Source organism: Taudactylus pleione, unplaced genomic scaffold (assembly GCF_031769625.1).
Source record: "Taudactylus pleione unplaced genomic scaffold, aTauple2 ptg000536l, whole genome shotgun sequence".
In the NCBI taxonomy this organism is placed as follows: Eukaryota; Metazoa; Chordata; class Amphibia; order Anura; family Myobatrachidae; genus Taudactylus; species Taudactylus pleione.
The window spans coordinates 1,687,249-1,710,559 of record NW_028284938.1 but is presented as its reverse complement, the minus strand read 5'-3'; the positions used below and the strand labels follow the sequence as shown (position 1 = coordinate 1,710,559).

At 47.3% G+C, this 23,311-nt stretch overlaps 1 protein-coding gene across 1 annotated transcript in view; it reads left to right on the top strand.

Annotated features, from left to right (window-relative positions):
* The window catches only part of DNAH7 (dynein axonemal heavy chain 7), a 482,851-nt gene that overhangs the window by 375,621 nt on the left and 83,919 nt on the right, over positions 1–23,311 (top strand). The window contains exons 53-56 of the mRNA XM_088451023.1: positions 822–983; positions 11,775–11,975; positions 12,715–12,876; positions 21,908–22,093. Of these exons, the coding sequence (XP_088307149.1) occupies positions 822–983; positions 11,775–11,975; positions 12,715–12,876; positions 21,908–22,093 (711 nt within the window). The remainder of the gene's footprint in view (positions 1–821; positions 984–11,774; positions 11,976–12,714; positions 12,877–21,907; positions 22,094–23,311) is intronic.

The following is a 23,311-nucleotide window of genomic DNA, read 5'->3' as shown; positions in this document are numbered from 1 at the left end:
GAGGTAAGTAATCTAACCCTCCTCTCTCCCCCCTAACCCTAACCCTCCTTTAGGGGTGCCTAACCCTAACCTCCCCCCCTAGTGCCTAACCCTAACCTCCCCCCCGTTAGTGCCTAATCCTAACCCCCCCTTCCCTTCCCCTAAACCTAACCCTCCTGGGGGGGTCCCTAACCTCTCCCCCTTAGTGCCTAAACTTAACCCCCCTTCCCCTAGCCTAACCCTCCCTGGGTGGGTGCCTAACCCTAAGTCCCCCTGGGGGTCCTTAAATCTAACCCCCCCATCCCCGGCTACATCGCTACTTACCTCCGGTGCTGGATGATCGGTCCGGCGTCCTGTCGGGGTCCCGGCGTCGGGATTAGCATAGGCGTCAGTGTTTCGACGCCTTTTAAATCCCCTGCCGGGATTGTAGTGTCGGTCTCATAAGTACATCCCGTTGCATAGTATAGTTGTAGAGAAGGCCAGTTCTATGCAGCACAATGGAAATGTACACATTTTATCTAGCCAATGCTATTTTGATAGTTTACATTTTTAGTACTTTTTTTTCAAAAAGCACTTGATTATGCTTTTAAATTTTTTCATATACTTGTCAGATTTCACTTTATCTCCCAGATAAACATATATTTATATTCCCATTTTATAATTTTCTTAATTATAATTCCCTGCATTCTATTTACCTCAATAAAGGAATTTTATTCTTTTGAGATTCGCAGTCAATCTTGTGACCCTTCAGTATATTGTATTAAGATTTAATTTTGTTGGTTTAACTTCGTGGAACTTTGCTAGTTTGTGAAACCCATCAAATTATCTGCTTTATCTTGAAGGGTTTTGGAGGCTCAAAGTTGAGCTCCTTATCTCTTGGACAAGGACAAGGACCAATAGCTCTTCGCATGACAGAAAAGGCTATAAAGGAAGGTAGCTGGGTAGTGCTTCAAAACTGCCACCTTGCTACCTCATGGATGCCGATGCTGGAGAAAGTATGTGAGGTAAAGTTTTTTGTTATCTTCCTAACCACTCAAACTGACCCCGGATTCTACTCATATAAACTCTGACCAGAATATCCTGTAACAATTTTGAGTTTTATTGAACATGAAGGTGGGAAAAACATGCATATGCCAAAATAGATTAAGCTTTATATTTATGAGCTGGATATTTCAGCTGATATGTACTATAATAACAATGTTATTATTGTTATCATATGTACTATAATATTATTATTATTAATAACACATCTATGATTACTGTTCATTTTCTACTCTGTTGGAACACTATGAAAGTAGAACTCCACCCAAACCAAATTTACAGCGAAGAGTTTAAATAAAATGTGAAGCAGCAGAAAAGTAAATTTGCAAAGCATCTTATTATCAGTTAGGTGGAACTTGAATTGTAAAAAAGAATTGAGTAGTAAGAAAAATGTTTTGCACACTCTTTGGAGCAACGAGTACTAGGTGCAAGGGTTTGAGCCCTACGCAAACTCAAAGCACAATGCAAAATCCAAGGGAATCGCTGCAATACTGGTCTTCTTAGAATGTATATAATACTTTTACCTGTGAAATGACTGATACAGGGTATCTCTGTTTTTAACAGACAATTTCAAATCCTATTTCAAGGATCAGAAGTTATTTTAATAAGCTATTCTATATATCAAAATTAGTGGTGCTACCCAAATGTATTATTTTTATGAAGATAGGAATTTTACGGTATTGTAGAAGAATGCTGCCTGACTTCCCTTATTCTATCAACATATCAATTTGTCTTGAAATGCCCTGGAAATGCTTCCCTTCAACTCTACTCCTTCACTCCTGCAAACCTTACATAGAAGACTACATGAGGGATTACTGTGTGTGCCGCCAGCTTCTGGAGAGAGAGATTTTCTTCTGTTTGTATTTAAATAACAGGCTCTGGCTATTTGTATGACATGACTCACTTTGAAAGTGTTCCAGAATGGAAAATATAATTCATGAAGGTTAAATGTACTACTTGATGCAAGCAATATTTTAAAATGTAATCTTCATACTGTTTTCATGATTCAAAGCCGTAATATATATGTTTTACTTTTATTTTTTGCTTTTCACTAACTATATTAAGTTCTCCTTTATTTGTTATTTTTAGTATTTTAACTTATAGTACTTTTAACTTTTGCTGACGAATCCCTTGCTATTGGCTATTATTTTGCGAACAGATAGATGTGGATGTTGCCTCTTGTTTCTCAGCAGTGCATGGGTTAATGAAGTCTCACCTTATTTCACACATCTATGTCCTTGAAAACATTTTCATTGATTGGTTTTGCAATAGCTAGTTTTGTGTGAGCGGGGTCTGATATCATCTAAGCCACATCCGAAGTGAATGGGATTTTCATATTTAATGTGCCTTTAGATTAAGCCAAGAAATGGAAAAAAATATATTTACAAAGTAAATTTAATTCATTCTAGTGTTGAATTAACATTGTGTATTAAAAAATCTTATCTTTTGCTGTATCTGAAAATACATATTTTCCCAAAAAGTTAAAATTTTGTTGTAACAAATAGCAGTTAAATTTAATATGAATTTAAATCTAAAATAACTCATAAGGCCACAAGACAAAGGCACAAATACAATGATACATTTATATACATATATTAAGATTGAATAATATTGATTTTATAAATTAATAGGCTGGTATACAAGTTTCACTGAAGCCTTAATTGTTTTTAAATCTACATAAAAATCAAATTAATGAGGAACTAAAAGTCCCATGATATTACTAACCAGAGGAGAACAAAGCTGTGCAGCAACAATGATTAATAGGGGGGGGGGGGGGGGGTGTAAGCATCCCCTCCAATATAAACAGGGCAGTGTAGTTCAATTAATCTGGTATATAACTCACAACTTTTTATTTTAGGAGTAAAATAGTTGGAGTTAGATATGGTATTTCTTCTTCCTCCACTAAGGGGCACAGGGAGGATGTTTGGTACAGCCTGGAGAGGAGGGTCTGGACACCAAACAGTTCATTTTAATTACCCAGCAACCCAGGGCTCCCTTTACCCCACCCCCAGCCAGCCAGTTTTCAGTTCAGTGTTGGCGGGAGCGGACACCTTTTCCAGGGGGACTGCTTGTAAGTGGTCCCCCACAGTGGCGTATATACTGTATAATGGGTGCAGTGTGTGTGCGGGGCACATGGGCCCCCAGGTCCAGGGGGGCCCCGCACCGCACACCCTGCACCCATATTATTTTAAATGTACCTGTCCGTGGTCCCGCATTTTTCCAGTGTTCTGCGCATGCACAGTAGACTCCGGGCACACTCTAGTGCCCGGAGTCTACTAATGATTCGGTGGCTGGCCAGCCGCATCAATCGGCTGCCGCCCACCGTGGAGAGAGGAGGGGGCCCCGCACGGGGAGTGTACACGGGCCCCCTCCTCTCTTAAGACGACCCTGGTCCCTCATTATTATTTTTTTCTTTTTTGTTTACAGAGGGCCATTGAAAGGCTATTCTATGGTTGCCCTCAGTATCGCTCCAGCAACCCCAGTGCCAGGGCGGCAGCACTGGCAACTGGGTTGGTAACTTGCGGCGTGGGCTCCAGAGAGAATTGCACTCAAGTTCCGGAGCCCGCAGCCGGACACAAGGGGGCAGGTAAGCGCAGCACCCTGATTGCAGGGAGCCACATATTCACGGTTTTTCACCGGCGGTGCTAGTAGTGTTGGTATGGGGGTCCCTCCTCTGTATACTAGACCACCGAGGCATTTAGAATGGGAACACTGCTTGTAGCGGTGGCGGCCATTGCCCTGGGGTCTATACCAGAGGGGGAGACAGGCTCCTCTATGCTATTCCCTCCCCACACCTGAGCATGCTCCTTCAGTGCAGACAGGTGTTCACCTCTCCTCTCTCCACCTCCTAATTAAAGCTGGGCAGCCAGTGTAATTGCATTGCCTGCCTCAGCACACGCAGGGTGGGAAGCTTGGGCTCCTGCCTCACTTATACCTTGCTCCAAGTAGCCTGGTTATATTGAAAAGCTATTTTCTGCTGTTACTAGATTGTTGAGCAGTATTTGTCCACTGTTTTACTTTTAATGCATCGAATGGTTCTGTTTGCTTGTGAGAGTTAAGTGCTTTTTGCCTGTGTGTGCACTGCTGCTGTATATCGGTCACACTGAGACATCCTAAAGGTCAATGTTTTTCTCCTATTTGTGCAGCACATTTATGATGTATTAGAGCTGCTTACCACTCATTGTTCACCTTTATATTTATTTATTTATTTTTATATATATATATATATATATATATATATATATATATAAAATTAGAGATGTTCGGTTCTCCAGAAATCCGAATCCACCGGAACTTCGTGAATATGGGTAAATCCGAGTCACGGTTCTAAAGTGGTGCTCTCGGGTACCAGTACTTTGCCTAACCAGACTGCTCGGCAGTCTACTTTAGAACCTCCGTGGATGCAGTCATTTGCACAGTTGGCACAGGGTTCAGCGCAGGTGTCAGCAACTTTCCAGCAGATGCTAGACAGGGATAGCTTATCCAAGCGCATACCTTCTAGAAGGAGAAGTTCTCCGCCCTTATCTGAAGATGATTCAGATTCTGAGTTGTCCTGCGAGTGAAAGGCTAGTATCTCAGTTGCGTCCGAAGGGAAACCTTCTTCAGTGCCTAAATATTCTGTTTCTATAGTTGATAATGAGGCTTTGATCAAGGCAGTTAGATTGGTACTCCAGGTGGAGGATGCTGAACAGGCCCAAAGCCCCGGTTTTCAAACGTCTAAAGAAGGTGACCATTGAGTTCCCTCCTTTGGGGCAGTTGGAGAACTTCCTTATGAAAGCATGGTCTTATCCTAATAGGCGCTTCCAGTTGTCAAAGTGCATTACATCCTACCACCTGCTATCGATTACAGAGTGGGCTAGGTGGGAGTCTCCTCCTTCATTTGATGCCCACATCACTCGCCTTGTTAGATCTTCCATTCTTCCTATACCTAATATGGCTTCCTGTAGGGAACTTATGGATTGGAAGCTGGAGACTTTTCTTGACAGCCTACACCAATGCAGGGGCTATTGCACACACTCCCTGGCTTTGGCTTGGGTGGCCAAGGCCATTGTCAGCTGGGCAAATGCATTGGAAGCCAGCCTCAGCTCAGATACCAGTAGAAAGGAATTATTGTCTTTAGTTGGGCACATTAAGGAGGCGGGTTCTTCCCTGGGTGTGACGGCCATTGACACTCGGGTCTTGACCTCTAGGGTATCGGCATCTACTGTTGCGGCCAGGTGAACCCTCTGGCTACATTCCTGAATTCCTGGCGAGCTGATACTGATTCAAAGAAATCGTTAGAGGCGCTCCCATATTCTGGCGACATCCTCTTTGCAAAGAAAATGGATCTCAGACTGCACACTCTGGACATATATATATATATATAATATATATAATTGGAGGTACTACCTGTGGAGACCATTGATATATACACAAAGAAGAAATACAAGTGCACAACTCCAAATTAACTGATTATATATATATATAAATACATTTTGCAGTAAATACAATAGAGGTTTTTGGCATAATCTTGGCCAAGGTTATGGGCCTGCCCACCATATCCTTGTCTGGCAGGTCCCTAACATACTAGGGCTCAAATCCAGACCGCAGGACACCCCCAAGCTAGCCCAGCTAAACCACCCCAAGGCGCTGCTCTAATAAGAAAAGTGAAGTGTTAAGAGCAGCCGCTGGCCACATATAAAGAATAAAAATAAAAAAGTTAAATACATATATATAAAAGAAACAGGCAGTGAGGTATTACAATGTGTTAAAGGAAAATGTGTTAAACTGCGGTGCCCTGAAGCAGATCAGCAAAGCAATCTAGGGGGACCCACACCCCAAAAATGAACCAAAGCTGCACTACACAGTCTAAATATTAGCAGGACTTACCTATATTGTACCTTGACTGGTGTGCATATTACATTGCCAGACTCCATGCTCTAAACCAATGTAGTAGAGGTGCTAGTCTGAGTGGGAAGTGGCTCAGACTTCCCAGGTGTGCAAATCAATGCACTAATTAGTTTACAAAGAAAATGGATCTCAGACTGCACACTCAATATTCAATATCCATGACAATAAACAAGGCATGGTAGCCAAAATGTTATGATGCTGACGGCTGTGTAGCCGTCGTTTCAAGTCACGACAGCGCTAGTCCGACGATGAGGAAATCCCGACAGCGGAGGTAAGTAATCTAACCCTCCTCTCTCCCCCCTAACCCTAACCCTCCTTTAGGGGTGCCTAACCCTAACCTCCCCCCCCTAGTGCCTAACCCTAACCTCCTCCCCGTTAGTGCCTAATCCTAACCCTCCCTTCCCTTCCCCTAAACCTAACCCTCCTGGGGGGGTCCCTAACCTCTCCCCCTTAGTGCCTAAACTTAACCCCCCTTCCCCTAGCCTAACCCTCCCTGGGTGGGTGCCTAACCCTAAGTCCCCCTGGGGGTCCTTAAATCTAACCCCCCCATCCCCGGCTACATCGCTACTTACCTCTGGTGCTGGATGATCGGTCCGGCGTCCTGTCGGGGTCCCGGCGTCGGGATTAGCATAGGCGTCAGTGTTTCGACGCCTTTTAAATCCCCTGCCGGGATTGTAGTGTCGGTCTCATAACTACATCCCGTTGCATAGTATAGTTGTAGAGAAGGCCAGTTCTATGCAGCACAATGGAAATGTACACATTTTATCTAGCCAGTGCTATTTTGATAGTTTACATTTTTAGTACTTTTTTTTCAAAAAGCACTTGATTATGCTTTTACATTTTTTCATATACTTGTCAGATTTCACTTTATCTCCCAGATAAACATATATTTACATTCCCATTTTATAATTTTCTTCATTATAATTCCCTGCATTCTATTTACCTCAATAAAGGAATTTTATTCTTTTGAGATTCGCAGTCAATCTTGTGACCCTTCAGTATATTGTATTAAGATTTAATTTTGTTGGTTTAACTTCGTGGAACTTTGCTAGTTTGTGAAACCCATCAAATTATCTGCTTTATCTTGAAGGGTTTTGGAGGCTCAAAGTTGAGCTCCTTATCTCTTGGACAAGGACAAGGACCAATAGCTCTTCGCATGACAGAAAAGTGGCTCAGGCTTCCCAGGTGTGCAAATCAATGCACTAATTAGTTTACAAAGAAAATGGATCTCAGACTGCACACTCTGGACATATATTGGAGGTGCTACCTATGGAGACCATTGATATATACACAAAGAAGAAATACAAGTGCACAACTCCAAATTAACTGATTATATATAAATAAATACATTTTGCAGTAAATACAATAGAGGTTTTTGGCATAATCTTGGCCAAGGTTATGGGCCTGCCCACCATATCCGGGTAACCTCTTGTCGGGCAGGTCCCTAACATACTAGGGCTCAATCTTGGCCAAGGTTATGGGCCTGCCCACCATATCTGGGTAACCTCTTGTCGGGCAGGACCCTAACATACTAGGGGTCCTGACATCCTCTTTGGTCAGGAGTTCAACAGGATTGTTGCTACAGTGGTTGCATCCAGCATGGCCTTCCTAACTTTGGCGGCACCTCCAAGTGCCAGAACATCTACGTTTCATTCCTTTCATCCGCATGGAAAGGCCAGAGGTCAGGCATCGTCTAAATTCCAGAGTTCCTCCTCCAAGAGATGTAAGCCACATGGTAAGTAGTCTTGGTCCCCCAGGTGTCCAGCTACCAAGCCAGCTGACAGTCCTGCTGCATGATGGGATGGGCTTCCAGTGTGGGTGGCCAGCTTTTTTTTTCCACAGAAGTTTGGATAGGAACCACAACAGATGCTTGGGTTAAGGGTGTAGTCTCTAACTTTTCAGAAGCATCCTCTGGCGCAGTTCTTTTCCATAGGATTTCCAGCAGATCCAGGAAAAGCAAAAGCTCTCAGGGAGTCAGTTCACTCCCTTCAGGTTTCCAGGGTCATCATACCAGTTCCCCCATCTCAAAGAGGTATGGGATTCTACGCCAGCCTCTTCCTGGTCCAAAAGCTGGACTGCTCATTTTGTCCCATCCTCCAATTGAAAGCGCTGAACAGGTATCTGTGGATTCCAAGATTCCGCATGGAGCCTCTTTGCTTCATCATTCTAGGTTTGGAACCGCAGGATTTTATGGCATTTTTGGACATCCAGAATGCCTATTTAAACATCCTCATCCAAGTCGGATACCAGTGCTTTCTCAGATTTGCGGTGCGATCAGATCCTTACCAGTTGGTGGTCATGACAGCATACCTTAATTGAAGGGATGACCTTCTTATCTTGGCCCAATCCCCTTTTGTCCTGGGGGACCACATTTGTCTGGCGGTGGATCTTCTAGAGTCACACGGGTGGATGATCAATTGGCAAAAGAGTACATTGACGCCTTCTCAGGAGATGCTGCATTTGGGAGCTCGGCTTGATTCCAGGGTTCAGCATATATTCTGTCCAGGAGACGAGACTCAAGCCCTGCCACCCAAGGTTTGCACATTCCTCAGTCATCATTGGGTGTCAATTCACTCCTGCATGCAGATCCTGGGTTCTTTGGTCTTGACATGCTGGAATATGCCCAGTTTCACATCCGTCCTCTTTAAAAGGAGGTTCTGGCCAGGTGGAACAAATCCCATCTGCACCTCATGGTGCAGATGATCATTTTCTTGAGGGAGTTTCTTCACTCTCTCTAACGATGGCTACACCAGTCCCACCTGAACAGGGGCCATCCCTTTTGGATCCAGGACTGGATTTTGCTCACCACAGACACAAATCTTTGGGGGTGGGGGGTGGTGTCTTGTCAGCAGACATTCCACGGATGGTCGATGGCTCAGGAGAGCCAATTATCCATTACTATCTTGGAGCTCAGGGCAGGGTGTCACGACCAGGGTTTCCCGGCATGGTGGTCGACGGGTAATACCTGTGAGGTTGCTGTGGCGGGGGCCATCTGGCGGCGGCGCTGGTGTTTGGCGTGGGGCATTGGCCGTGCGTGGTTCTGTGCGGGCACATCGTCACTCTGGGTTGGTGAGGCCTGGTGGTGCTTCCGTTCCACCTGACATGGGCGCCGCCATTTTGCCTCCGGCCATGTGATTCAGTTGTCCAATCCTGGTGGGTCACGTGCTCTCTCCGGCCAGTCACGGTGCGGCACTTGGTATTTAGAGAGGTCCAGAGCCTCCCTTCATTGCCAGTGCAACGTGTTTCTCAGCGACAGCTGAGAGAGAGTTCCTGAGCTCATTACCTGCCTCCTTGGAAACGCTACCTCGCCTGTTACCTTGCCTGCTCCAACCGCTGGACTTCCCTGCACCCTCCATTTACCTTCCTCCTGCCTGAGTACCTGAGTCTGCTGTCACCCTGCACCTTGCCTCCACTTACACTCTGCTGGATTATATCTCCTCTACCTGCATATCATTTCAGCTCACCATACCTACATACTGGACTGTTTCCTGCCTGTCACTATCTGGACATTCTCCCATTTGCTTCACTACAGGTCCCAAGTGCACTACAGTGCTTTGTCTGGACTTTTACTTTTGCCATATTCATGTCTACTAAACCACTCATTAAAAGTTCCACATTTTCATTTAAATCTGCTTCTGTGTGGGCTCCTATCACCACCCCGGGTCCACAACAAAACCAGAACCTCACACAGGGTAGCTGTTTGCTTAGCTTAGCCTCTCCTCCGTGGGCATGAAATCAAGGTGCAGTTGAACAAGACGAAAGCTGTCACCTACATAAACCACCAGGTCGGCACTTGTAGTCATGGTGCCATATAGGAGGTAAGTTGCATCACTTTCCCAGCATGTTTTCATTTCTGGTGTGCAGAATTGGGAGAGTTGATCTTCCTAAGCTTCCAGCATGTTCAATGGGAGAGTGGGCTCTGCATCCAGACATCTTCCATTTACTGGCCAGCCATTGGGGCCTACCAGGCATAGATATGATGGTGTCTCATCACAACCACCAGCTGCAGAGATACTGTTCCCGTACTAGGGATCCTGGAGCACTCCTGATGGATGTTGCTGCCATGGACTATCCCGCTCATCTACATCTTTCCTTCAATCTCGATGATCCAGTGGGTTCTACGCTAATGTCAAGTTGGAGGGCGGCATGGTGATCCTGGTGACTGGTACAATAAGGTCAGACTGCAGGTTTCATGCATGTCTATTACAGATCCTGTCCTTTTGCATATAATGGCTTCTTGTTATCGTCATCAGTGCACACTTTGCGCAAATTATACATCTGAAAACTTGCGCATTTATGCTTACGTCCACCTCTCCACAGCCCTCAGTTGCAAGTAGAGATGTGATTGAAATGCATATGGCTCTACAAACAAGATGCTCTGCGCAAACAGGTGTGTTAAACTCTGCATCAGGACCATAATGTCTGGGATTACAGCTACTGCCTGGGATATCTGGTATCACACTGCTACGGAACATGTCGCTGGGCATATTAACTCGGTCATTATTACTACTGTACATATTACTGTATTTTACAAAACTATATCTTAGGAGGGCTGTCATATTTTTTTACTGTAAGCAGGATCAGTGAAATAAATCTCATTGTAGGGATTAGTGTTTAGCAATATTGGCCCTCATTCAGACCCACTCGCGAGCGGCTGTCCGCTCGCAAGTGCGTCGATGGTCTGCACTGCGCATGCGCACGACGGAGGGAGCTCCGTCGTGCGCATGCGCGAGACCCGACGAGCGAAGGACTTTCCTTCGCTCGTAGTGTCTCATCAAAGGGGGCGTGTTGTCGATGTTGACTGACAGCATGCCCCCTTTGGTGGGCGTGCCGGGGGCGTGCCTGCCAGACGGAGGCGTTCCCATGGGAACGCCTACCGTCTGAAGCCGGCCCCACTGACATCACTAGTGATGTCAGTGGGAGTGATTATGGCTCTGATAGAGCCAAAATCACTCCTGGCCTTGCGGTTGAAAAACTCAACCGCAGGCTTCTGCTCGCAGTTTCGATGGTCGCGATGGTCAAGACCATCGCGACCATCATCCTGCACGCTCGTATATGCTGTGGGTGGTGACCCACAGCTATACGAGCGTCCAGGAGGACGCTCCATATTAATGGAGGTGGGCCCTGATTCAGAGCGAGCGCTCTGGTCAGAGCGTCCGGCTCTGAATCAGGGCCATTGTTCACAATTCATTAAATGATACATCACAATATAAACTTTCAATGCGAAATATTATATTTATTTGGGGCCAGCACTATTAATACACATACTCAAATTATAATGTGTAATGAGGGAAATGCATGTTAGCAGTTTTATTAGTAATGGGCAGACCTGAAGGTCTACAGTATATTTCCGAAGCTTCCCGACGGTGAAAATGTAAAATGCCACTTGCAGTTAGTGTGAAGCTTGCAGTTTAAAACGTTCACCTCCAACCTGCTGGGAAGCAGCCACCACTTTGTAAATAAAGCCCCAAGTCTCACCATGTTTAACAGTGTTTATAGAGTTAATAAAATATCAGATATTTCTTTATCACCATTCCCATATTTAAAATGTTTGCAGTAATTTTTGCGGGTCCAGCAAGAAGAGCCATGCAAATATATTCTAAAAATATAGATGGCTAAAGTTTGCTTGTATCAACAACTTGTAGAACACTGTGCATCTAAAGTTACTTTACATACTACTTTCATGGAGAATTCACCACATTGCTCCCATTTTTATTACTTTATTACATCTTTAGTATCAATCAAGTAAATCCAAGGTAAAAAGCAACATCATTTTGTACATTATATATAGCATTAAATATTCATGACATGTTGAAATTAAATTGCAGTGTATGTTTATATTTTAATGTTTTATCATTTCACAGGAGTTGAATCCTGAGACTACGCACCCAGATTTTCGCCTCTGGCTTACAAGTTATCCATCACCGAACTTCCCTGTGTCTGTACTACAGAACGGAGTGAAAATGACTAATGAGGCACCCAAAGGCTTGCGCTCCAACATCATCCGCTCCTATCTGATGGATCCTATCTCTGATCCAGAATTTTTCAATAGCTGCAAAAAGCTTGTTAGTATTGTTTATTATATTTAAATCCATGTTCTAAAACAAAACAGTTCTTTTTCATTTGCCCTATATTCAATTGTTCAAATACATATTATGCAGAATAAAACAAACAAAATAATAATTACATGTTTTAACTGATATTATACCAATTCATTTCTAAAAACAAAATTTTGGTCTATGGCAATGCCAAATAAATAAATAAATAAATAAATGTTACATTATTTACTTTATTTACTCTAAGTGAATTATTACACCTATTATACATACAGTACATACATAGATTATTGTTATTAGCATGTTTTATTTATATGGCATCACAAGAGTATCGTAACACGTAACAAATTACACATGTACATACAAAAACGTAACTTTACATATATACTTAACTGCAGGGCTCAAATTATATAATTATGCAGTGGTACAAAGGGGAGAGGGCCCTGCTCATTAGAGCCTACAATCTAGGGGACAGGCATACACATGGAGGGATAGATGAGTAGACCTAGGGAAAGCAGAAGATGGGCAAGGGAGTTAGGCTATAATGAAGAAGTGAGTTTTGAAGTCATACTTAAATGCCGGGCTAGTATGTTTAACATTCACTTTAATAGCAATTGCAGAATGCACTTGGACAAATGAGAAAGCCTTGAGGAGCCACTTCTGTGAACTGTATGCTGGACAGGCGTACGTTAAATAGCTGCACTAAGCAATGTCTTTAAACCTGCTCATGCTTTTCTCTTTTTCTTAGCCGGAGTTCAAGAAAATGCTATATGGTCTGTGCTTCTTCCATGCGTTGGCTCAGGAAAGACGTAAATTTGGCCCACTTGGATGGAATATTCCTTATGAATTTAATGAGACAGACATGAGGATAAGTGTGCAACAGCTACAGATGTTTCTAAATCAATATGCGGTAAGAGAAACATCAAGTATGCATTGTTAGTGGTTTCTTCATTTTGAGTACATTGGTTTGCCATTAGCACATTTGGCAAACATCCCCTGTGCAGGAAGAGAGTTACAGCTTCCTGTCTACCACCCGAATTTCTCTCCACTATGCTTCAGCAAGTCACACAAGCAGAGCCCTGCATCTGCATCAGCAATGTGCCTTCATAGTTATGCCATCCTGGCCGCCACTGCATATATTTCACTGCCGGTCATTGGACAGAATCCCCTTTGGCTGCCAATGCACAGATACCCTCCATTGTCAGTCATAATGCACGGACACGTTCCCCATTGCCAGTCATATAACACAGTATATTGCACAGATTCTCATTACCAAACGTATCACACACATCACCTTCATTGCATGGGTGTCACTACCATAGATGCAGGGGTGCAGCTACTATGGGGCCCAGAGCTGAGAGGGGCCCATCTTCCTTGTCAAAGTTACATGTGTTATATACATTTTTCACCATTGGGTGATACATAGTGGCCCTTACAAACTTTTGCTATGGGGCCTTCAAATACCTAGTTACACCCCTGCTTTATTGCCTTCTATTTTGCATGCAGACCCTTCCCTGCCAACCACATTGAACATAGAATCCCTATTGATAACTATATTGCAAAATCCAGCCAAAGATTTCTGAGAGATCAGCACCCATTGCCAGCCATACTGCAGACAAGGATTCTCATTTTCTTCCCTTTCCCGCCCTCCAATATGAAAGTGACTTCCTACCAAACTTTGGCTCAGCAGCTGCTGGGGAATTATCGTGCTTGTGACATATAATCGCATGGCCGGCGGTTCAATTCCCGACAGCGGCTGCCCGACAAAGGAGGAAATCCCGATCGTCCTAAAGGTAAGTATTTACTAACCTAACCCTCCTTAGGGGTGCCTAACCCTAACCCCCCCCTGTGCCTAACCCCAACCCCCCCTTTAAGTGCCTAAACCTAACCCCCCTTCCCCGCTGCCTAAATCTAAGTCCCCTGGGGCGGTGCCTAACCCTAACCTCCCTCCGGGGGTGCCTAACCCTAACCCTCCCTCCCCCTAGCCAACCCTAACCTCCTGGGGGGTGCCTAACCCTAAGTCCCCACCGGGAGCCCTAAACCAAACCCATACCCCCCCCCCCCGCGCGGCTGTCCGCTGCGGCGCCCTGCATCCGTTCGATCGAGATGCCAGGCACTGGTCTCCCGACGTCGGGCAAATGACAGGCGTCTAGATTTAGACGCCTGTCATTCGTCCCTAGTCGGGGTACAGCAGTCTGGAAGCCGGCGGACGGCATTTAGACCGTCGGCTTCCAGACTACATCCCATATAATTCTGCACCACATTTCCTTTTCAGTGTGCTCTCTTAGTACCCAAAATTATTTCTATATCAGCTGCAAACTGGGAGCATTATTCCACATAACAGGATCACTGCCCAATGAATGCAATGATTGCTACTGAGCGCCAGTACTTGCCATCAGTAATAAATGAGAACAGCATCTGATCTTCAGCCATGAGCTAGAAGATCAGATGCTGGGTTGGTCTTTTCTGAAGACCAACCCAGAGATATTTTAAAATATTAATAAAAAATAATAACAATAATAAAAACCTTTTGAGTCCACCTCATGCTACATTTAATTATGAAGCCTAAATGTATGTTCAGAAAATGTATTAAGATTATATATTTAAAAAAAAAAGATTATTATTCAGAGAGCATGTTTCATTCATATTAATTTAAATAATAGAGAGGCTGCACTAGCTTACTACAGTGATAGCGTTATCCTATGTTTCATTTTTGTGTTGGAAATAGCTATTGTTATATGTACTTTGTAAATTCATTAAAGACAGAGTCAGTATCTGTCATTTAATCAGGTTGTAACGGTGATGTCCCAGACCAGGGCTGAAACTAGGATTTTTGTCACCCGGGGCAAGGTCATAATTTGGCACCCCCCAAAAAAAATACAACATAGAGGACAAAAAGGGTGTATGGTTTTGTGACACAGTAATGCCCCTTATAACACATTATGCCACCCATTAATGAACCTTATAACACATTATACCACAATAATGTCCCATACAACACATTATGCAACACAGTATTGCCCCTTACAACACATTCTGCCACAGTAATGCCCCCTACAACACATTATGCCACAGTAAGGCCCCTTTTACATTATGCCACAATAAGGCCCCTTACACATTATGCCACAGTAAAGCTCCTTACACATTATGCCAGAGTAAGGCCTCTTTTACATTACGCCACAATAAGGCCCCTTACACATTATGCCACAGTAAGGCTCCTTACACATTATGTCAGAGTAAGGCCTCTTTTACATTAAGCTACAGTTAAGCCCCATGTCTCTTCTCTTACCTGACAGGGCTGTGCGGTGGGTGAGCTCGTGCTGGCGCGGGACGGAGCTGCCACACACTGGGGAACTGTCAGTACTGCTGTCATTGTAAAGTGGCGCTGCTCATGAACCAATTGGAGCTCACGGACCGGCAGCCACTGCTGATTGGCTGCCGGTCCGCGAGCACTGATTGTCTTGTAACCAGCACCACATTAGACTGATGGTGTCTCTGTGCCTCTCAAGGCCGGGATGCGGCTCCAAACCCACAAGAGCAGCAACCTAGCCTTCCGGCAGCCTCTCCCCAGCACCCTCTCATGTCTGGCACCCGGGTCACGTGCTCCCTTAGCCCCCCCTTGTTGCGGCCCTGCCCAGACAGCTCTTTTTTGTTAAACAATGAAAATATGATCTTGTAAAACAAAGAACGGACTAATAAAGCTGCCTGCCAATGTCCGTCCAGTTCTTTTTGTCAGTAGAACAACATATTACTACATGTATCATGGGCGAATATACAGTTATGTACAATAGCCTTTTGTAATGCTTATGAAACTGTAATATATGGAGGTTCATGAAGTCACAACTCACTCTTGGGTAGTGGGGTCATGGGCCTTCTAATATAACTACCAAACAAAAAGACTCTTATATTGGATTTAAATTAACACTTGCTGTTAGTAATGTACTTTCTACTTCAGGGTCCATAGGGTATCCACAGGATACCTTCGGGTATAGGTGTGACGTCAGTCGCAGGGCACCAAAGAGTTAAGCTTTCAGCCTCCCAGGATGCACTAGGTCCCCCTCCTATACCCCGCCCCCGGGCCAAGGCACCTCAGTTTAGTTTGGTGCCCGGCCGGAGTCGGGTGCACCTGTTGGAGTGGGGGCTAGAAGAGCCCCTGAAGCTTTTTCTTCATGCAGCTGTGGCTGCACATCTGGATGAACAGCATGGACAGTCAGTCCTGACGTCCATGCTGTCTTCCCTACACCCCGCCGGTACCAGAACGCCGGTACTGATCCGGGGATGCTGGTGGGCGTCTGGGGTCACAGCTAGCGGTGACCCCAGATGCTCCGGACCATGGCCGGATTCAAGGGGGACAGAGGTAAGCAGCGGGGTCCCGCGGTGGGTCCCCGCTGATCACATGGTCCTAAGTCCCCAGGCAGGGGGCTCCCTGGGGACTGGCTGCAGCGTGGAGCCAGGCGACCAACCTGCGCTTCCACTACCCCCTGGGACAGCGGACCACAGCAGAGCGGTAGCGCTGCGGCGTCCCAGGGGTTAAATGCATGCCAGGGGAGCGCGCCTTCCCTGTCTCACAGCCGGCGCCTCCCCCGCTGCACACAGCCCTCTCTGCATGCTGCCGACTGGTCCTGTGTCAGCTCTCCTCCCCCAGGCCAGCTTCTCTCTGCTCCTCGGCGGCCATCTTCTCTGCAACGCATGGTGAACGCTGCTGGAAGTCTGGAAGGAAGCATCGTGGTCTGGGTCCCCCCGCATACCTCTCCTCCGCTGTGGCTCAGGTCTGTGTATGCAGCGTTGTGTCCTACCAGGCCCTGTGTCTGTGTAGTTGAGTGATCAGCGCTGTTAGTGCAGGAATTGTTATTTCTCTGCATTGTATGTGACTGTGCTAGCGCTGCCTGTAACTTTTCTTCTCTAAACTGTCAGCTTTATTACTGTCCCTGTTCTTTCTGCTAAGGCCCTTGCGGTGCGGTGCTGCAGGGTGGTCTCTCGCCTATTTAATACTTAATTGGTGAGAGAGGTCACATACGTGGTGCCATCATGTCTGAAAGTGATTTTCCCCTCCGGCTACAGTGTACCACGTGCAAAGTACCGTTAGCGGAGGGGGAGGGTAGCGCGGAGGGCCTTTGCCGGCAGTGTTTGTCCATGGCGCGGCCTATTACGGTTACAGCACCGGTACAGGAGCCGCCCTGGGCTTGTTTCGCTCAGGCGTTAACAGCTTTAGTGGGCCAGTTAGCTCCGCAGCCCGAGTTTACTCCGATGGGTTTGTCCCAGCAGTCTGTGGTGTCGTCACCCATGCAGGGGTTCCCACGACAATTGGTGGTACCCCACAGTCTCCCTATTTCCCCGCTCCCGGGTTCTCAGGAGCCAGCGTGGGTTAACTCCCTGACGAGTTCTGTACAGCACTTGTCGGATGTGTTGCAAGGGGAGTCTGTGATGCGGCCTCATAAAAGGCCGGTGGCGTCTCTGTCCGCTCCTTATGAGGATGACGAAGGGACGTCTGATGATGGGGAGATTCTGGATCCTTACGATCAGGAACCTCTCCATACTAAGGACGCTGATGCTAAGTCCAAAGTATATATTCCTGGACTTATTCGGGCGGTCCGCACAGCCTTGGTGATTGAGGACGAAGTTCCCCCAGCGGCTAAATCTAAGTATGCCTTTTTCAAAGATGTGAAGGGCGATGCCACAGTCTTTCCTCTTTCGGGTCAGTTGGTGGACCATTTAGAGGAGACGTGGAAACAACCTGGCAAAAGATACCAGCCGCAGAGACGCCTGGCGGTGGCTTATCCGTTCGCGGATAATTATTTTGCTAAGTGGGAATCCCCTCCACAGGTGGATTCTCACGTGACCCGTCTTGTCCGTAGTGCCACATTGCCGATGCCATCCATGTCCTCCCTTAAGGATGCTACGGACCGCAAGGTAGAAATCTGCCTGAAGTCCGCTTATTCCCTTGCAGGGGGGGCAGCACGGCCGGCTGTGGCCATTTGCTGGGTTGCCAGAGCGATGGAGCGCTGGGCGGATTCATTAGAGGCTTCTTTTGAATCCGACTGTCCGGCCGAACAGGCGGAGTTGATTGGCAATCTCCGTGATTCGGCTACCTACATCAAAGAGGCGGCTCTAGACATTAGTACTCTGGTGTCTAGAATTTCTTCAGCAGCGGTAGCTGCTCGTCGCACCTTGTGGCTGCGATCCTGGACGGCGGACGCAGATTCCAAGAAAGGTCTGGAAGCGTTGCCGTTTACCGGAGAAGTTCTCTTCGGTCCGGATCTGGATAAGATTGTGGCCACGCTGGCGGCAGCCAAATCTGCTTGTCTCCCGTCGGCCGCTGCTCCTTCTGGTTCTGGACCATCGTCCTTTCGGTCATCTAGGGCCCAGGGCAGGCCCAAACCACAGTCGTTTCCTCGACAGGCTGGCCCTAAGAAATCGGTCAAGCCCCGGAAACAGGCATGGCGTATAAGACGTCCGGCCCCCAAGCCAGATGACAAGCCTGCGGCCTGACGGTCCGGGTCTCCCCTTGGGGGATCCCAGGGTGGGAGGCCGCCTGCTGCAGTTCTCCCGGTGTTGGTCGTTCACTACGACAGACACTTGGGTTCTGGAGGTGGTCTCTCACGGGTACGCCCTCTCCTTCCGGCACAGACCCCCGGCTCGATTCTTCACCACGGGTCTACCATCAGACCGGAACAAGGCTACGGAGCTGCGGAAGGTATTGCACACTATGCTCCAGGCTGGAGTTATAGTGCCTGTTCCATTCTCCCAGAGGGGCCAGGGTTTCTATTCAAATCTATTTTTGGTACAGAAACCCAATGGGTCATATCGTCCGATTCTCAACCTCAAAGCACTCAACAAGTCTTTGCGGGTCCCGAAGTTTCGGATGGAGACCCTACGGTCCATCATTCTGGCACTGGAACCTGGGGACTACATGGTGTCATTGGACATACAGGATGCTTACCTGCATGTCCCTATTCTTTTGCGCCATCAAGAGTTCCTTCGGTTTGCAATCCGCAGCGACCACTTCCAGTTTCGGGCGTTACCTTTTGGCCTGGCGACAGCACCACGTGTTTTCACCAAGGTGATGGCGGTCATGGCGGCTTCTCTGCAGCTGCAAGGAGTCCGCATGTTGCCGTACTTGGACGACCTGTTATTGGTGGCAGGATCTCCAGAGCTCCTGTTACACCACTTGGACCTGACCATTGCACTGCTGCAACGGCACGGCTAGCTAATCAACTGGCAGAAGTCCACTCTAATCCCGTCTCGGAGGATTCTGCATCTTGGAGCCTTATTGGACTCGGGACAGCAAAGGATCTTCGTGACGGAGGACAAGATCTCTGCTTTACAGTCAAGGGTGCGCAGTTGTCTGCACAGCCGCCGGGTGTCCTTACACTCGGCGATGAGGTTACTGGGCTCCATGGTGTCGGTGTTCGACATGGTGGAATACGCCCAGTTTCACTCCAGACCTCTGCAGCACCTGATCCTGTCCAAGTGGAACGGGCTGCCTCAGTCTCTGAAGTTCCAGACGATTGTGCTCACCCCGTAGGTTCGCCTGTCCCTTGCGTGGTGGTTAAAGACGACCCACCTCAACAAGGGACGTCCGTTCTGGGTTCCAAATTGGGTCCTGTTGACAATGGACGCCAGTCTTCGGGGCTGGGGAGCAGTTTCGGGTCCACACTTGTTCCAGGGCAGGTGGACGCCGACAGAAGCGGAGCTTCCAATAAATATCTTGGAACTCCGTGCGGTCTTCAATGCTCTCCTGCAGGCACAGCGGTTTCTCCAGGGTCACCCGGTGCAGGTCCAGTCGGACAATGCCACCACCGTGGCCTACATAAACAGGCAAAGAGGAACTCGCAGTCGGGCGGCTCTCGTAGAGGTCTCTCGGATCCTGGTTTGGGCGGAGCGCAATCTTCCAGCCATATCAGCGGTCTTCATCCCGGGAGTGCTAAATTGGGAGGCGGACTTTCTAAGTTGCCAGGACGTTCATCCAGGGAAATGGTCCCTGCACCCGGACGTTTTTCAACTACTGGTGGACAGGTGGGGTCTTCCAGAAATCGACCTCATGGCGTCCTGGCACAACAACAAGTTGCCGGTGTACGGGTCTCGCACAAGAGACGAAGGGGCGTCTCTGGTGGATGCTCTGTCCATCCGGTGGACGTTCAGGTTCGCATACCTGTTCCCTCCGGTCTCCCTTCTTCCACGGGTAATCCGGAAATTCAAACAGGAAGGAGGGACGCTCCTGTTGATAGCTCCCGCGTGGCCCAGACGGCACTGGTTCTCAGACCTTCAGGGTCTGTCTGTGGACAGTCCTCTGCGGTTGCCGCTACGACTGGACCTTCTGTCTCAGGGTCCTTGTCTTCACCCGGACCTGACTCGGCTGTCTTTGGCGGCGTGGCTGTTGAGACGGCCATGCTGAGGTCCCGGGGGTTTTCCAGCTCTGTGGTGCGTACCATGTTACGAGCTCGGAAACCGTCTTCCGCGAGGATATACCATCGCGTGTGGCATACGTTCTTCCAGTGGTGTCGACCGAGAGGTTATGCACCGCGGGAGTTTCATCTGTCTCGGATTCTCGCCTTCCTGCAAGCGGGACTAGATCATGGGCTTCGCCTTGCTTCTTTGAAGGTACAGGTTTCGGCCCTATCTGTCTGGTTTCACCGTAGGATTGCTACAATCCCGGATGTGCGCACCTTTATGCAAGGTGTTCTCCGTATTCAGCCGCCCTTTGTTCCACCTGTGGCGCCTTGGGATTTGGCTGTGGTCCTGAGGGCTCTCCAAGGACCGCCGTTTGAACCACTGGGCTCAGTGGATATTAAATGGCTAACAGCTAAGACTGTTTTCCTTCTGGCCGTTGCTTCAGCCAGACGTGTTTCTGAGTTAGGGGCTCTTTCTTGTAGACCCCCTTTCTTGGTTTTTCATGGGAACAGGGCAGTGCTCCGCACTCGGCCCGAGTTTCTTCCCAAAGTTGTTTCCCAGTTTCATGTTAACGAGGAAATAGTTGTTCCGGCCTTTAACTCACCGGGTCTTTCCGTGGGTGAGGCCTCTTTGGATGTTGTGCGGGCCTTAAGGACTTATGTTGACCGCACTTCTTCGTTTAGGAAGTCGGACGCTTTGTTGTCCTCTATGGCTTCTGTAAAAAGGGTTGGCCTGCTTCAAAGCAAACTTTGGCAGCCTGGATCCGTATGGCTATTTCTGAAGCTTATCTTCATGAAGGCCTACCGGTCCCTCCTTCTCTGAAGGCTCATTCCACTAGGTCTGTGGGTCCTTCGTGGGCAGCTCGACGTGGTGCCTCGGCAGTTCAGATCTGCAAGGCTGCTACGTGGTCTTCTGTCCATACCTTCGTGAGGTATTACAGGTTTGACACCTTCGCCTCTCAGGATGCTTCCTTCGGGCGGCGGATTCTCCTTTCTGCACAGGAGCGTCCCCACCCTTAAAGGATACTGCTTTGGGACATCCCCAAGGTATCCTGTGGATACCCTATGGACCCTGAAGTAGAAAATATGAGATATGGTAAGAACTTACCCTTGTTATCTCTATTTCTATGAAGTCCATAGGGTTCCACAGGACTCCCACCCTGTCGCACCTGTGCTGCAGATGGGCTTTGCTCTGGTCACCGGTTTTCCGTCTCCCTCTGGTGAGAATGTGATTCTTGTATGTGTCCAGATCTTTGTTCTCTCTCTTCCTTCTCCTCCTCCGGCCTATGGCTTGGTAACTAACTGAGGTGCCTTGGCCCGGGGGCGGGGTATAGGAGGGGGACCTAGTGCATCCTGGGAGGCTGAAAGCTTAACTCTTTGGTGCCCTGCGACTGACGTCACACCTATACCCCAAGGTATCCTGTGGAACCCTATGGACTTCGTAGAAATAGAGATAACAAGGGTAAGTTCTTACCATATCTCATATTTTAAACTACTGACTGATATGAAATTGCACAATTTTTGTCTACATGTCTACGTCTAATATCACAGGAGGTGCCCTATGATGCTGTACGATACATGACTGGAGAGTGTAATTATGGAGGAAGAGTAACTGATGATTGGGATCGTAGGACACTCCGTAGCATTCTGAACAAATTCTATAACACTGAGATTATTCAAAATGAAAATTACAAATTTGACTCAAGTGGCATTTACTATGCACCAACAGATGGAGATGTGAGTAGCCTTTTTATTTTTTTATGTACTAGATCTGGGAACAGACAGGACAATGTGTATTTTAAGAGTTTTTAAATTGCCTGTACCTTTAATGATATTGCATACATATTCTATATAAAGTTCTAATATCACTCACTGTATAAAGACTGTATTGTTAGAAGTGTGTTACTCTACATTGCGAGGATTGTGTTATTCAACATTCTGCTCAAAATTTAAAGTAGGGGTTGGCATCCCCGAGCATACTTGCCAGATGTGGCATGCGGAACACTTGTAAGTTGCACAGCATTTGGCTGGCTCTTGGCTGGGATCAGAAGCAGTAATGTGCCACTGCGCAAGTGGCTGGGGAAGGAGGGGGGAGGGAATCTGTGGCTTTGCCGCTTGACCTCCACAACACGATGAGGTCACAGTTTCAGTCAGTGCACTCCAATGAAGGCTGGAGGAACAGCAGAAAAGTGGTCCTAGCTGAGAGTGGCAGAAAAACTGACAGTTGGAACTTTAGATTGTTCTCAAATCCTCATTTTAAATTTTGCTGACACCCGCACCGCCGCCGCTGATGGGCGCACCAAAGCTGCTGCTGATGCTCGCACCTCCGCCGGCTTCCCGCCGCTGCTACCGCCTGATGCCATTGCCGGGTCCCAGCGCCGCTAATGCCTGCAAACAACAGCCATCTTGGTGCACCCAAGTGAAGCCACAGTGAGTACACCTGCTGAAGGCACCAACTGAGGCTGCACAACAAGTTGAAACTTCCTATCTGTATAATGGAGCATTCGTGAGGTAATAGTTTAAAAACTGTAACTTTCTAATTTACCTGAACCCCAAAAGCACCTACCCTGGAACAATAGCTACCTAATAAAATAAACCCCAAGGCTAAATTCGCCCTCTACCCTGAGTTATGCCTTCCCAAAAATCTCCCATAGAGAACAGCAGAAAAGTGGTCGTAATTGAGAGTGTCAGAAAAAAGTGACCGTTGGAACTTCAGATTACTCCCAAACAGTGGCGGCTCCAGGGGTGGGGCTGCAGTGAAGTCTAAAATTCAAATAGGGGAGCCACACCAACTGCCAGTGAGTCCCAGCCATGTTTGGCAGTGTTTTAAATGGTAGTTGGTGTGGCTCCCTTATTTGAATTTTGAACTGCGCTGCAGCCCCACCTCTGGGGCCACCACTGCTCCCAAATCCTAATTTTTTGATTTTTTTTGCCCTGAAATTTGGCATGCAGCAC